At 40.9% G+C, this 15,842-nt stretch overlaps 1 protein-coding gene and 1 long non-coding RNA gene across 2 annotated transcripts in view; one reads left to right on the top strand and one right to left on the bottom strand.

The window, feature by feature from the left end:
• Positions 1–15,842, top strand: part of LOC144456890 (uncharacterized) — a 192,437-nt gene that overhangs the window by 24,432 nt on the left and 152,163 nt on the right. The gene's annotated exons all lie outside the window — the stretch shown is intronic.
• LOC144456891 (perilipin-3-like) lies at positions 5,026–14,886 on the bottom strand. The gene is made up of 6 exons (XM_078153043.1): positions 14,237–14,886; positions 13,055–13,101; positions 10,880–11,120; positions 10,038–10,237; positions 8,993–9,106; positions 5,026–5,510 (listed from the first exon to the last, which is right to left on the bottom strand). The coding sequence occupies exons 1-6, from the start codon at positions 14,424–14,426 to the stop codon at positions 5,166–5,168; spliced, it is 1,137 nt and encodes a 378-aa protein (XP_078009169.1). The 5' UTR covers positions 14,427–14,886; the 3' UTR covers positions 5,026–5,165.

Below are 15,842 nucleotides of genomic sequence, written 5' to 3'. Positions count from 1 at the left end.
CAGAAGACCATTATTTTATCCTACAGAAGAGCCACTGGAGTTTATTCAACAGGTAAGTACCATAGACCTAGGCTTTAGAAATAGCACTTTGGCAGCTTGGGTGTAAGATTGAAGGGAAGAGACTTGAGGCAGGAAGACCAAGTAGGCTGCTATTGCAGGAGTCCATGTGAGAGGTGATAAGGGCTTACCCTAGAGTACTGGTTATGTGAGTGGAGAGAAGAGGACATATTTGAGAGATATTGTAGAATTAGAAACAAGATTTGCCAGTTGCTTTAATGTATAGTAGTAATATGGAGTGAGGTGTAAAGGATGACACCAAGGTTGTGAACCTGGGTTCCTGGAAGGATGGTGGTGCCCTCTACTGAAGTAAGTGTGAAAGAGTGGTGGGTTTGGAGTGAAAGACAGTGAGATATGTGGTGCTGATTGAAACTCATCCATGCCTGTTCAATCCTGTGTGACTGGACATAGAAATGAAAGGACAGCTGGACTCTTACTGGTCACTGCTTCAGAGCCTGGAGGCTTCTAAGAGGTGTTTGCCAAAAGGTGATCTGGGGAGGTTGGGGGTTGGTATGCTGGGGGAGGGAGGAATATCCTGAGTTTCTGTGCACCTATTATGGGTGCCTGGGTCATGTTTGGGTCAAAACTGTCTTGAGCAGTGACAGAAACTACTTATTAGATGATGCTTACAAACAACCTGATTTACCTTAAACCTCTGCCAGTGCAGGAAAAGAAAACTTCTGCTCTTCTCAGGAACTTTCCTGAGCTGACATTGATACCTACCTGATAAAGTTTCCTAGGCTAAAATCATGTAGATGACTATGTTTAGATTTGTCTTTTCTTCCTTTATAGTACCAAGAACAGCAACTTTATGATGCCATAGGTCCACTGAACCCCACTATCCCTGTGTTTTGGTAGCTTTTAATTATAATTACCATTTAGTTATAATTATCATACCATTGTAATAGTTCTCACTAAAACCTCCTACCAGTTTCTCACTGCCATTACCCCTCTAGCCTGAGTTCCCATCACCCAACTTACACTGTGGGACAGCCCCAGAATTTTTTCCCTCCTCCCTTTCCCTGCCCCCCTGACTGATAGCAGCACACAGAAATTTTAAGCATCCAAGAGGTAACCAGTAAGTGCATTAAAATAAAGAAAAAGGAAATGTAACAAGTGATAGCTGGTGCTAGGAATAAAAACATGGGCAATTAAGCGTCACTTTTAATTTCCCTTATTTGTTCTAGTTGTTAACTTCCAAAGGAAAATCTTGTCTGGACTGGATTCTTGCCAACTCCTAAGTGCCAAGCAGAGTAGGTGCCATATAAATGCTTATTCCCTTCCTCTTCTTCTAGCTGACAGGTTCACTATGGCAAGAGCATTAAGCATTTTTCCTTCTAGAACCTGTTTCCCCAACTGGGATGGAAGGGCACCCCTCTCACCCCACAGATAAGTGTTACTGAGTTTTAGCTAATAAAAAGTTCAAGTGTCTCCACTTTTGAATTCCCAATTTGGGGCCTGAAGAAATCCAGCCCTTGCCCCATGATTGAGAAAAACCATTCTCTGTTTAGCTTCCAAATTATATTGCCCGGTCTTTATTATTATGGAAACATCTGGTCCCTAGAAGCTTACTTGCTTTGACTGTATCCAACTAATCATGTCTATCCCCTTTTAGCAGAGCATACAAATATAGCAATGTTATGTTAGAGCTGGAAGAGACATTATAGACCATCTAGTCCTCTCTCTTTCCTTTTTATAGATTGAGAGATTAAGAAGTAAATGACTTGCCAGTCACACAAACTAATAAATGAATGACCTGGAACTAGATCCAAAGTCTTGATTTCAAGTCTGTGATTAAGCTGTGTACTTCAGAGGTTTAACATCAAATGGACAGCCACTGCCTCCCCCCAAAAAATTGCAAGGTGTAGCCCTCCTCACACCTTGTATCACCTCAGTGGAAGGTGAGGGAAGTATCACAGGGCAGGAAGGTGGTTAGGTTCACAGTTTAGCTCAGTTCCTATATAGCATAGTCCTAAATTCTAGGTCTAGACCAAATTCTGGCCCCTGCTTTTCAAGGCTTTCCTGCTAAGCTGGCTGTCTGCGCCATCCCACCTGCAGTTTTGACTTCAAGGTTGCCATGACTTGAACTCCTAGGTTCAGAGGGAGATCACCAGTGGCACCTGAAACTGAGAAGAACAAACAACACAACAGAGACCCTAGACCCATTTCTTGGATAAAAGAGGGAAGGGGATGTTGTGGGGCTCATGCTATGGGTGAACTGTGATCTTTATCCCCTGGAAGCAGCAGAAAAGAGTGAGCAGGACAGAAATTATCCCAATCTGGCTAAGTGTAAAGGTACAGCCTTTTCTGGTTATGAAGCCAAAGGAGGGATCTCCCATCCTTGTGCTAGGGAAATTCTGGGAGTCCTGGTACTTCCATGTTAGGTGATCTGGTCAAGCCCCCTTACACATTTCGCCATTTGAAATTTGCTGTCCCTGGCAAATTGGCACGGCCACATTTTGAACACAGTCGTCGTCCCAAATTGAGAGCAGTTCTCTCTGGTCAATGTCCTTTCACTTGCTTCCCCGGTATCATAAAATAAGTTTCCAAACAGCTGATATTACAGTATCATGCAATCCCACATGTACAGATGAAGATCACAGTTATTCCTCTAATGGGGCTTGGAACATGCCCAGATTATCTAACAGAGGCACCCTGTTTCTCCTACCACATGATTAGGAGGGGATCTCCTTTCATTGACCCAAACAGAATGGGCTATGTCTGACCAGACAGGGATAGTCTTGAGATCTTTCTGCCTGGTTTTTCCTATTGCATCCAGAGGTTGAAGACTATATACTTCACTCACAACTCATGTGTCATAAGTTGAACCAGAAGGTAGAAGACCTTCCCCCCATGTTCTCTTACCCCACCTCCAAGAAATGAGTCTGGTTGTTTTGTTATTGTTCTGTTTGCCCTCTGTTGCAGGTGCCAGTGGACTGCCACTGGACTGAGAGTTCAAACTGTGGTGACCTTGGAGCCAGGCTTCCAGGTGGGCTGCTGCATCTAGCCAACCTGGCAGGGAAACCTGGAAAAACCAGGGTGCCTGGACTCAAGCCCAAAACAGATTTTGAACTTGGAACTAGGACTGTGCTCTAAAGGAATTGAGTAGTGAACCTAATTCCTTTCTCCTCCCCAAAGACTGATGTGTGTGAGGGAGGGAAGGATCATTCCTCTCATATGTGGGAAAGTTCATATGTTTAATTATTCCTTTGAAGTAAATATTTCCGTGTAAAAGCTAATCTGAGAGTGGTTAAGTGGAAATGAGTGTAGGTGAGCCTCCCCAATACACATACACACTTGGAGGCACACCCAACCTCCTTAAGGGTACTGGAGAACCCTGGAGGAGGTGAAATGTAACATAGTTGGCTTTCAGGCATCAGGGACCAGTGTAGCCAGTGTAAAATTTTGCAGAAGATAAGTCTTTTATGGAAATTACCAAATATGTCTCCTTGCTTATCTTTAAAAGGGCCTTTTTCAACCCAATAAGCAAAAAAAGAGCAAAGACAGGCAAAGAAAATGGGCTTCTCATTTTGGGTCACACTGAGCTTTCAAACTTATTGGAGTTCCCACAAGAATTTGGGACATACTTCATCCCACCTGCAGTCCTGGCTTCAAGGTTGCCATCATGGCTCAGGTTTGGTGTGGGTTTACCACCAGCACCTGAAGTAGAGATAGACAGACACAAAAGAGACCCAAGCTCATTTGTTGGGGGGTTGGGACAAAAGAGCGGAGGGGAAGGTGTCCCACCTTCATAGGGCCCATGCTGTGGGGGAACTGTGACCTTCATCCCCTGGAAGCAGCCAGAAGGAATGTGGGGAGGAGGGAAGCCAAATCAATAATTCTTTACAGTAAACCACATGTCCAGGCCAGCTTGCCCACAACAGATTCTCAAAACAGATTAATTGCTGACTGCCCTTTATGGTGTTATTGCCTCTGCTGCTGGGTGCCTTTTGAGGTGGCCTAAATTAATAAAGGTCCTGGGAGTTTTATTTCTTTTCTAGCCTGAGAAGAGATTAAAGGATCCTGGAATCTGGATCTGGACAGTTTTCTACTTCAGTGACAGTTTTTTAAATGTCTTAGGAAAGGGATAAAATGGATTGGAAAGAGAAGGGAGCAGCTGAAAGAGGCAGCTTTAAGCCCCATAGCACATGGGGCTGCTCATTTTTGGATAGTCAGAAACTGCTGGAACAATGAAGAGTTACGTTCATTCTCTCTTCTGTTTTGTTGCCTCCTGATAGTAGCACATTTAAGTGCCTTTCTCTGCCATTTTACATTTTTGCTGGTTATTTGCTTTCAAAAAAAATGTTATTAGACAAAAAAAAATTGTGTCCCAACTTGGTGTTTGTTATACTCTGATTGGATAATTGATTAGGAGGTTCAGCTGGCTGGAGATTGTCCCCTTAATTTGGCAATCAATCTGTCACCTAGAGGTTGAGAGTATTTTATGAGTTATTCATAATCAGTAGTTTAAGCTTTCTATTCTGCTGAGAAAAGAAGCCACAAGGAACTAATACCTTTGCCCTAAACTAAAACCCTCAAGAACTAATCTCATTATCTCCAAAATAGACAGGTCACTTTGCACCAAGAGCCTTTGGATTTTCTCCATCCTGCTGCTCCTCCCCCTTCCAGGGTAGATAACAAGGAAATTCATGGCCTGGAATAAGCCCCCGTGGGTGGGGGGGGAGGGAAATCACACTGTATCAGGCATTATGCCAAGCCCTCTACGATTATTCTCTCATTTGGTCCTCCCTCCAATGCTGGGAGCAAGTAGTGTTATTCTCATTTTACAGATGAGGAAACATAGGCAAATAGGGGTTAAATGACCCACCCTAGGTCACACAGCAATTGAAGGTCCAAGGTCATATTTGAATTTGTGTCATCCTTACTCCAGGCCCTGCACGCTGCCCCAGATCTATGATCTGTGATCTCCTATGTAAACATTTAAATAGCCCACAGAGGCCGAATCAATCAATTTTCAATATAACTTTATTTGAATAATCTGAAATGTATACAAAGTGCAGTTATTAACTATAAACTAGTACAACTGCTTGTCAGGAATCTGAAAGTATCAGCCTGATTCCATATCACAATTCAAGATTTTTTTTTCTTTAGGAAGTGCCATTACCTGTGAAGGGATATTCAGTGGGGTAAAGGGGTCCTATGATCCATCCAGAAGGAATACTATCCTCTAAGAAACAAAACAATTCTTCTATACTTCCCTGGGCTTGGGTCAGCTTAAACTGGCTCTGGGTCAGATGATGCTTGTCTAGATCTTCAAACCCATTACATAGGGAAAAGGTGGTATGAAGCTCCTGCATGTCATAGCAGGCCTGTTGGAGCTTGTCTTGTAGGCTGCTTGGGAGACCTCGGACTTTAGGCAGGAGGTCCATGAAGGCCGACTGTAATTTCAGGGCAATGCTGTGGGACATGCCCAGAGCTCGGATTTCCAGGAGCTACAAGAAAAAGTTAGTACAGAAAGAGCTTAGTAAGTATGCAGTTGCTGCATAAGTTCCAGGTTTTCTGGGAAAAAAAGGCCTGATAACATCCTCTGCCTTCTGTCACATCCTCTTTAATTGCTTTTGAGTAGATTTAGAAGCTACACACTCATACTTGTACAGACATAGATATCCAGTAGGCAACTGGAAATAGCTGACACATTTTAAGAGCCCTGGATTGGGAGTTAAGACTTCGTTTAAACTCCTATTCTTACTTACTCCCTGTGGGACTGTGGGGAAGATGCTTTGTACAGTAATCCTCATCTGCAAAATTAGGTGAATTCTAAAGTTTTTTTTTTCCTAACTATAAAACCTTCTTTAGGCTATATTTCCTGTTAATATTATCTCCATTCTTCTAGTCGCTCTGTTTCAAAAGTCATCTTTGGATTGGGGGGGGAAATTACAGCAAAAGGAAAAATAAGTTGTCAAGATCTATTGACTGAAAGGATCTCTTAGTTCTGCTTGCTATTAGTACTCCTGCTTCAGTACTTTGTCAGCTAGACTATTTCATATAAAAATGCACCCCCTTCCTCAATATTTATTACATTCTCCCCTTTACAGCAATGCCAGGTCATTTTTTTTTTTTTTGGAGGGGAGGCAGTTGGTCTTGATCAGCATCATAGAGCTAGCAAGTGTCTGAGGGCAGATTTGAACTCGGGTCTTGACTCCAAGGTAAGTGTTCTATCCACTGTGCCACCTAGCTGCCCCTGTGAGGCATCTTGAAGTACTGTTGTGGTCCATAGCTAGAATTAGCATGATGTAATGAGTGCTACACCCCTGCTGTTGACATCCTATTTCTCCTCCTTTGTAGTACCAGCTACTTATTTCCCGTCATTCTCTTTTTCTTTGGGCTGTGTCTGAACGTCCTGTGGAGGTCAGGCCTTTCTCTCTTTTTATGGTGAGGCAATCGAGGTTAAGTGACTTGCCCATGGTCACACAAGGGCTTTCTGTTGAGTCATTTTCTTCCTGCCTCTCTCATATGAGCCACCTGGCCTGCGGAACCTGCTTGTGCAGGATCAGCAAAGATGATTTATATCTGGGATACCTCTTCACAATCTATAATAAACTCAGCTCTAACCTTATCTGTCCTGGTCTTCCTCTCTTCCCCCTGGGGGTCTTTTTTGTAGTTTTGGAGAAGATCCCATAACTTGGGAGTCACAAGACCCAAGTTTCAATCCTGGCTCCTCTCGGAGCTTGGAAAGTTAAAACTTCCAAAGGTCCTTGTTTCTTTCTTTGCTTGGTAAAAGGGATGCCTCTAAGACTCCTTTCAGCTCTTATCTATGATCTTTTGATTCTAGGGCTTTCTCCTTATATTCCTTCTGCATGTTCTGGTAATTCATGAAACCTAGCTTTTTCCTGAAGCTACACACCTTGATGCCTTCTCCAAAGCTGACTGCTCCTGCTCTCAAACACCCAACACAGGGTCAGGAAGAACTGGGATATTACTTCTTTGCTCTTTCTGCTACAACTGCAACTCAGCAAGCAGTTTGTCTTTTGTAGTTCGCTCCTTTCTATCTAGTTACTTGTTGCTTGTCATCTCTGGAGCTCTGGCTGATCTTCCCCCTCCCCAAGTAAGATTACTTGGCTCAGTCTTACCCCAGTCTCTGCTTCCTTAAAATACCCTGGGCCTTCTAGAGTCCAGATTCATATGACCCTTGTCACCTAGCTACACCAGACGAAGGTTGGCTTTTATACTTATTTCTTCTGCATATTAAGGAGTGGTCACCTAGATACAGCTTCTTACACAGCAGAATAGGAGACAAAAAAAAAAAAACCCAAACAGAACACCTGACAAAGTTTCCCCAAGTGCCCTGATAGTCTTAGCCCTAGTTCCCTTATTCCCAACCTGACATTCTCCCTAGTTTTCCCCTCTCATCCCACAAAGAGCAAGGCGGCAAGACAATCTTCCTCCCGAAGCACATTTTAAATGCCAGCTTTCTGACAACAGCTCCCTCCCCAAGTTCCAAAGTAGCTCCCACCAGATTAGAAGGGTCTAGCTACCTGGATAATACTGAAAAATCTCAGTGCCTTTCAAGTACCTATCCTGAGCATAGCTTTCTTCTTCTCAATTTACCCTTTTTCTGATCTTGCAGAAGTCCCCAATCTCCATGAAATCTTCCCAAATTAATCCTTATATTTTTGCCATTTTATTTTCACATACTACATTTAGTACCTATGAAGGCTACAGATCCCATGAGTACGTATCCTAAAGTAAGTCATATGTAAGCCTACAAAGATACACTATTTATCTATTGATACTTCAGAGAGAAGGTTAACTAGAGCTTCTGAGGGATCCAGAAAGTTTCAAAGTCAGCTACTGTAGTTAATGCACAAGTAATTGGCAATTAAAGTGCTATTAAGAGTGTTGAGGTCTCAGAATAATGAGTTTACCTTGAACTCTAAGAGCATGGTACCATTTTCTTTTCTTACCTCTCCTGTGATTTGTTTGACATAATTACCTCTAGTTAGCATAGTAAGTCAGGCCTATGGTGTATATAGGTGCCTGAAGCTCTTGAGTTTTATAGAATATCATTTTAAAAGGCACTAAAATCCAAGACTTCCTGAAGAGAAGGGCTTTTAATATGTGTGATATGGTATGTTAGAAACATACCATATTGGTTACCAGTTCATCTTAACCTGTTTTCATTATCTCCATTAAAAATATGCATTGGCTTCAGGCCTTACATAGTGGCCAACACCATTCTTCTAGTTACCCTCAGTTTTCAGCCTTGTCATTATCCCTGCTTCCTCATTCTCTCTACCACCCCCATGTAGAGTCTTATCAGTTCCATGTCTTCTACCTGTTCCCTTCTACTCGTAATGCCCCACCCTGGTTCAGACACTTGTTGCCTTACCCAGACCATCCTGATAGCCTTTTGTCTAGATTCCTGGCCTCTCATCTATCTTTTTCTCTGATCAGTTTCCACAAGGCAACCCAAGTAATCTTCCTAAAGCAGAAGCCTATCATATCCTTGCTTGGGAACTTTGCATGGTTTTCTCTTGCCTCTAGGATTTTTTTGCAATCCATTTTCTATTTACCTTTTTAGGTATCTTTTACTTGTACTCTCCCATTTTATTCAGTTCCAGCCAAGCCACCTATTTGCCATTTCCCCAAACTTGGGATTCCTACCAAACAAGATAAACTACTTGCAGGCCTAGAAAATACTTTCATCCTTATGTCATGAGAGTCCCTGCTCAACTTCAAGGTTGACTTCTTGTATTATTTTCCTATGGTAGACCTTTCCCAATTCCCGCAATTGCAACTTCTCACTATCCTCCAGTATTTATGTAGTAAAGTATTCCAAGTTGAATGCTCTTTGAAGCTCAAGGCAATTAGGCATTTGTAATACATACAAATACAAAAGTTCATGAGGTTCCCTTTCTGATCCCCAAACATATCAGTTTGACATTAATGTTTCATGTGCATGTAAGTCTGATACCTGTGTATTACCATCTGCATTTTCGGACTGGCTCCTACTCCACTTGATCCACAGCTCAAATAGGGCCTTCTGGTAATCCTGCTGATCCTTAGAACCTTTCTTGCTTTGATAAGTCTGGTGGTACAAAGTATTTGGAAAGCTTGAGGTTATAGGTCTACCTTATAATGGTGTTCATCAGAATTGATGTTGGAATTATCAAGGAGCCAGAAATTTGTAATTCCTTCCCTATCATTGGAAGCCATCATCTCATACATGCTATAAAAAGATAATTGCCATACCAGAAAGGCTACATGGCTAAGTGGAATCTAGAAGTAAACCCACTTCTACCATGTTAACATCCCCCTCTTCACCCAAACACAGAAGCACCTCTGTACCACCTTGCTACTGCTAGCAAGGTAAAGATCTGGCAATGGGGCTTAATAAGGTTAACTGCAGTCAAAACTATTACAATCTTGGGCAGCATCGAGAGGCAACGTCCCCAACATAGAGTATAAGCTCTGACCACAGCTAAATGTTTCTAAAATGATCAGTTCTAGGCATTATATTTTAAAAACGCCATTGAGATATAGCAGAGAGCAAAGGAACAGTCAGAATGTTGAGAGGCCTTAAGACCATGTCAGATGAACAGACAATATTTAGTCTAGAGAAAGGAAGATTGTAAAGTACTTGAATGAGCTAACGTGGACTAGAGGTTAGGGGTTTTTGTTTGTCCATTGCTCCTGGTAGGAAGGGAGTAGGGCAGAGGAATGTAGAAGGCAGATTTAGGTTATACTTAAGGAAATTGGGTAGGGAGTGAGTAGGGTCGACTTGCCAGTATTCGAAGTGCTCTATAATGGGCTCACTTGAGAAATAATGAATGGGTTCTTTTTACTAGGGCATTAAACAGAAGTTGGGACACTGCTTTTGAAATTGCTATATGGAGAGGGACTAGGCAGGGGTGGGGAACCTGCAGCCTTGAGGTCCTTTTCAACTTGGAGTCTGTAAAACTACTATAAGGAAGGAACTAGTTGGTTTTAGAAGTAGTTTAGAGCATAGAAAATCCTACCAATTCAATTGCTTCATAGAGCTGGTACAAGAGTTTTCTGATGTTGTTCTTGGCACCTCTGATATTTTCCAATGCATGCTTATATGCTTGGGGCTGGAGGTTGCTTGGCAGAGAGCCTAGTGGTGTGAAATAGCCTTCTTCTTTTGAAGACTTGTCTCCAAAATAATCTCCATCTTCCTCTGAAGATTCTTGGATATTAGCTATTTAAAATTTTTTTTTAAAAAGCGTTAATGATTCTTCTACAATAACATACTTAAAACACTTTACCAAGTACTGTCCTAAAGGCTGGGGGTACAAGAGGCAGTAAAAGATCATCCCTTCCCTCAAGATCTTATAATCTAACGAGAGAGACAACATGCAAAGAAATATATGCAGAGCAAGCTATATGCATGGTAAATAGGACACAGTTAACAGAGGGAAGACACTAGAATTAAGAGGGGTCAAGGACCAATAGTGAGGCAATCTAAGAGACCTTGACAATCCATAGGATATTCCCTTTGCTTCTGCAGTGAGAAAAGCTAAATTATGCTACATGACCAAATCCATAAGGATGTCCTGTTTTCCTGAACTAAGGCATTGGGCACTGGAATCATAAAACAGCAGCAGATTCTTATTCAGGGCTAAATATGTAATAACTATAAGACTGTTCTACTCTTAAAGATAAAAACTTATAGGCAAGTGATTAGTCGCAACTTCATATTTAGAGGGAGCTAGATGATTAAGTCATAGGGTGCATCAAGAACAGTCTAATTAGGAATTAGCCAGACTATTTTATACTCAAATGCAAGACTGAATTAAGGGAGAAGACTAGAGGAGTTGTATCTAGCTTGATATTCACTAACCCATGTCCTGTGAGATTGGGAGGTATTTGTCCATAGTCATTTTTAATTCTTCTAGTATTCTTTTCTCCTCTTGAATTTCAGACAAGATTTTCTCTTCATTAGACTCAGATCTTGTGGAAACAGCACTGATGCTTGTGGCATCTTCCTTGCTGGAATAACCACTACTGGCATTTGTTAATGAATCAGTTTCTTTTGATGGTTGAGCTTTGTCAAGTATGATCTCTTTAGATAAAGGTGGTTTCTAGAAGATAAATTTATAATGCCTTAGGCTCTTAACATGTTTTGGTGCCATCCAGCTTTTTAGCTTTTTCATATCCCCAAATATGTACTCATACATACTGTTTCAACCAAATGAAATTTGAGGTCTGCTAGGTTACATGTTCTGCCATCTCAACTTTCTTAATGCTTGTGACCATTGCTACTTGGGGATATCTAACCTATTTTAAAGATTAGAAGGCGTTCCCAAAATTCATAGTAATTGAAAAATGCTGACAATATGTACCTGAATAGCGGTCAGGAAATGTTCCCATCTTTGTGTCTCTAGCAGTAGTCTCTCTATATAATAGCCACTTGTTAACTTTTTGATCTTCAATTAGATAAGAAAAGGATCTAATTTACTTTATAAATATTTAGCAGTTTCAAGTTTCTTCCAATAACTTCAGAGCCCCATCTTATCTAACACTACTTGGAATTGGTGTTCATATATGCCTTTTGTTTGTATTCTGAGGTTTGTTATGAAGGCTCAAGATTCAGTGGCAAAAAAAAAAAATGGAAGAGGAAGTTCTTTGGACCTAACCATGTAGAGAATGAAGGAATAGAGGCATATATAGTTCTGAGAGACAGGGATGCAAGATAATAATCTAATTACAGGCAAAGAAACAAAAATTCAGGTTAGACGACTGAGTATGGAAGTAGATATCAGATCCTAGCCAAAAAAGATAGAAACCAAGGGAAACCTATAATTATAAAAACATGGGTTTGGTGGTAGTGGTGAGACATGGCATTCAGAGGAAAAAAAAAAGAATAGCAGCTTTGGGGTGGGAGGAATAGAGTTGGCTCCACATAAGGGTGGCAGCCTGGGGTTCAAGGTTTGCAAAGTTTGGTGTGACAAGTCCTTATAGAAATGAGGTTTGAGTATGTCCTGCTGTATGAAGCAAATGGGTGAGAAAGGGGCAGGTACAAGGCACCACAGTCCTTCTGAAGGAATCCTCCCATCCTTAGGGGGAAGAGACTAGCTGGTCCTTCCCAAGATCCTGATGTTGTCTTTGCTTATACTTTATTACCTTTCTTATAGATGCAGCTGGGGGGTTCTAGGCCTGGAGTCAGAAGACTGGAGTTCAAATCTGACCTCAGATATTTACTAGCTGTGTGATTCTGGGCAAGTCACAATGTGTATGCTTCAGTTTTCTCAGCTGTAAAATGATGAAAAATGGCACCTACCTCAGAGGTTTTTATGAGGATCAAATGAGGTATTTTTAAAAGTACCTCGAACATACTAGGTACTTAATAAATGCCAACTCCATTCTCTCCCCAGCCCTTCCCAAAACTGCTTTGAATGTTGTGATCAGTTGGTACAAAGGAGAAGGGTGTGGATTTCTCTTATAGGTGAAAAAAAAAACCCCTTGATATTTTACTTGTATTACCCAGGTTTACCTTGCTGATAAGTTTTCCTTTTAATTAGTCAAATGTTTCACCTGTTAATAGTGGCTCACTCCCTGGATTTTATACCAGGTTCAAGTTTATTCTTTTTATTGGTTAGCTTTGGTATTTATTCCTTCTTTTTTGCATAAAGTTTTCATTAGCTCTTTACTCTGCCCTCTTCAGTTTTCCACCTTTGATTAGTGTGACACCACTAATATTCAAGTTAGTTCCCCTTCAAATATACACTTAAAAAACCCCCCAGAATTTGTATAGTGCCCTTCTTCAATCTGCCAGGGTTAGCTCTTGAATTTAAAAGGAAATGGTTTAAAAAGTTTAGAAGGGCTATATGTAGTGGAAAGTCTGTGAAAGGCCACTGTGGACTGTGTTCAACACACCTAGGCCAGTTACTTCGTTCTTGTAATGAACAAGTTCTAATCAGAGGCTATAAACCAAGATATATTTGAGACATTAGACCCAGTACTGTTTGTTTTCACAGTGGAATCAGAATGAGCTCAGACTGTTAGTAAAAATTACCTCCTGTGGTCTACTCATTCTCTCTTGGCTGATAGGCTCACTTGAAGCTGCAAATAAAAACATAATTAGTTAAACTAGAAGATGTTGAAAGGCACAGCCTCTAATAAGATAAGGTAGTACTAGTAGTGAGAAGTCTTTAGGCCAAGAGCAATTAAACTACAGCCTCTAATTTTTCCTTCTGCCTTTAAAAAAAAAAAAAGGCCCAATTCAAGGAAGTTTCTATTTCACAAGAAATGACTACATTGAATTTAGAGGTTGATTACTCTAAAATCTTTACCATTAAGATATTTAATAATTCTAACCTATATAATTCCATTTTTAGGATCTCAACTCAGTGGTACTCTTTAAGGTATCTGTTCTTTCTACAGATTGGTACAAATACAAATATGTATTTTAAGGTAGCATGCCATAAGAGAAAGGGCATTGAATTTGGAGTCAGGAATCGGGCTTAAATCCCGCTCTGTTTACTGCCTGTATGACCTTGCACAGGTACCTTCACTTTCTTTGGACAAGGGTAATTCATTTATGAAATGGAGGGGGTTAGATAAGATGATCTCTCCAGCCCCTTCCAGATCCAAATACTATGTTCTATTCTCCAGCCTTAGGCTGACTACAAACATAACAAAAATTCTTAAAGCCTCAGCTGAAATACTCATGGTAACATTAGAACTTTGTAGATCATAATCATCTTCTTGGAAATAATACTACACCAATATTCCCAACAAAAGGAAACCTGCCATTTGGTTTTATTATAACATTGATATTACCTCAGTCTAGTATGTAGAGATTATTTCTGCCATATTCCCAGACAACAGGGGTCTTAGGCTATCAACTTAGGGGTGGGGGGAAAAAGACTTTGGTTTCCAACAACCAAAACAGCTGTTTTGGCCCAACTTTGGAAGTGATCGGAGCTCTCAACTAATTCTGAGTCAAAATTCAGATTCTAGAGTTATGTAGTGTGATATTTTAATGTTACTTCATTCCTAGCCAACAAGAGGGAGTTTTGATTGAATTAGTCGGCATACTTTGTCAAGTCCAAATTCAAGTTTTAACCTATTATACTGACAGTACTATTTTACTTGGTCAGTTAAAAACCATGCCAGCAACCAGGACTATCTCCTCTTTCAAGAGGCTCTACTGTGCTCATCAGGGCCACTCCCAATCAAAGCACTGTTCACTTACTTTTGGCATTGAGCCTAGCCACAATCTCTTTTGCATCATTGATTACATCGGAGACAGTCTTCTCCATCTGTGATGGGATCATTCTGGATTCTGCAAGATGAAGACTCTTTTTGCCAGTAGTAGATATATGGTCCATGCAAGCCTCATTTATGCCAGTAGTAATGATATGGCTAATGCTATACCGGGACATTTTTTCTTCCCATCCAATCTAAAAGGAAAGTACAACTAATTGCATGAATCTCAAAGATATGTTACATTATATTGAATGGAAGTACTCTAGGGAATTCCATCTTAGCAGAAGAACATATGTGGCTCTGCGGTATAATGACAAGAAACCACCTGGGTTTGAGTTCTGCCACAGCTGTAATGTTGGGTAGGCACTTTTAATGATGTAGTTTGTTCCTAGGTGGTAGCGGCTAAAACACCAGGCCTGGGGTCAGGAAGACCCAAGTTCAAATCCAGTCTCAGATACTAGCTATGTGACCCTGGGCAAGTAACCTAACCCTGTTGGTCTCAGTTTCCTTATCTATAAAAGGATCTGGAGAAGGAAATGGCAAACCACTCCAGTTTCTTTGCCAAGAAAACCCCAAATGGGGTCACAAAGTCTGACATGACTGAAAAATAACTGAACCACAAAAGTGTTTCTGTAAGATAGGGATAAATACTTTTACTATCTAGCACATAGGATCACTGAGGACCAAGTAAAATTAACATGTGAAGAACAAGCAAATTATCCAAGCTGTCCAAAAGTATGAACAAATGATCCAAACTTTGAGTGTTGGCCAAAAAGAGGGAAGTGGGGAAGAAACCTGCCCATATCCAAGAAGGACACTACTAGTTGCTGTCCCCATATCCTTTGGGCCTTGTTTCAAGGAGAACTTTTACCTCCTGTCCTTGTTTCTCCCCAATATTTTCCTAGCCGTTTAATCCTCCAATTGTATATGTGCATAGCAGTATTAGGTGCCACAGTACTGCAGCTTTGGATCTGAGGGTGTTTATTTGGAGGCCAGAGGAAGAAAAGAGCGAAAGTTCACATGGATCTAGAAGATCATAAGGAAACCTTTCCCTACTCCAAGTCCAATAATTCTTCCGCCTTGCCTGAAATAGCAATCCCCAAAAAAATTTTAATATGACTTTGTGTTAGTGCTATCTTCTTGTCATCTGAATATGCAACGGTCCTGAGAAATAGCAGCTTATTTTCAAGAGACTTGTATGGAAGAAGGACAGTTCAGACCTACTATAAGGATAGCATAGACCAGGGGTGGGGAGCCTGTATCCTCAAGCCTCCCCACCTCTCCAGATTCCCCACCCTTTGAGAGACCAATAAAGGGTTAGGGGAACAATTCTAGTGACTGTAAGGAGTTTAGTGCTATATAAGTCACTAGTGAGATGGCAAGCTTGAAAGGGAAAAGGCCTATAACAACTACAATGATGAAAATTGTGTAGCCCCATGTTTTCTCTTCACTTAGGCATCACCAGCATTTTAGAAGTTTGATTCATTTCCAAAGGAATTAGTATTACCACAGACCACTTGCAAATTAGATCTTACTTTACTTCTGTGAAACATGTGAGGATAGTTGAATGGACAACTTACAACTGCCTATTT

The sequence above is a fragment of the Phascolarctos cinereus genome, unplaced genomic scaffold (genome assembly GCF_003287225.1).
Source record: "Phascolarctos cinereus isolate Bilbo 61053 unplaced genomic scaffold, phaCin_HiC Scaffold_4;HRSCAF=312, whole genome shotgun sequence".
Classification (NCBI taxonomy): domain Eukaryota; kingdom Metazoa; phylum Chordata; class Mammalia; order Diprotodontia; family Phascolarctidae; genus Phascolarctos; species Phascolarctos cinereus.
Note: the sequence above shows the minus strand (reverse complement) of the source record. Positions and strands in the feature narration are given on the sequence as shown.

What these genes read in the sequence shown, in the direction of transcription:
- LOC144456891 (XM_078153043.1), bottom strand. Translation starts at nt 14,426, where the DNA reads ATGTCCCGGTATAGCATTAGCCATATCATTACTACTGGCATAAATGAG. An exon ending in CCCAATCTCACAGGACATGG is followed by an intron (nt 10,238 to 10,879) that starts GTTAGTGAATAT and finishes AATTTTAAATAG; the next exon opens with CTAATATCCAAGAATCTTCA. An exon ending in TCTATGAAGCAATTGAATTG is followed by an intron (nt 9,107 to 10,037) that starts GTAGGATTTTCT and finishes TTGTACCACCAG; the next exon opens with ACTTATCAAAGCAAGAAAGG.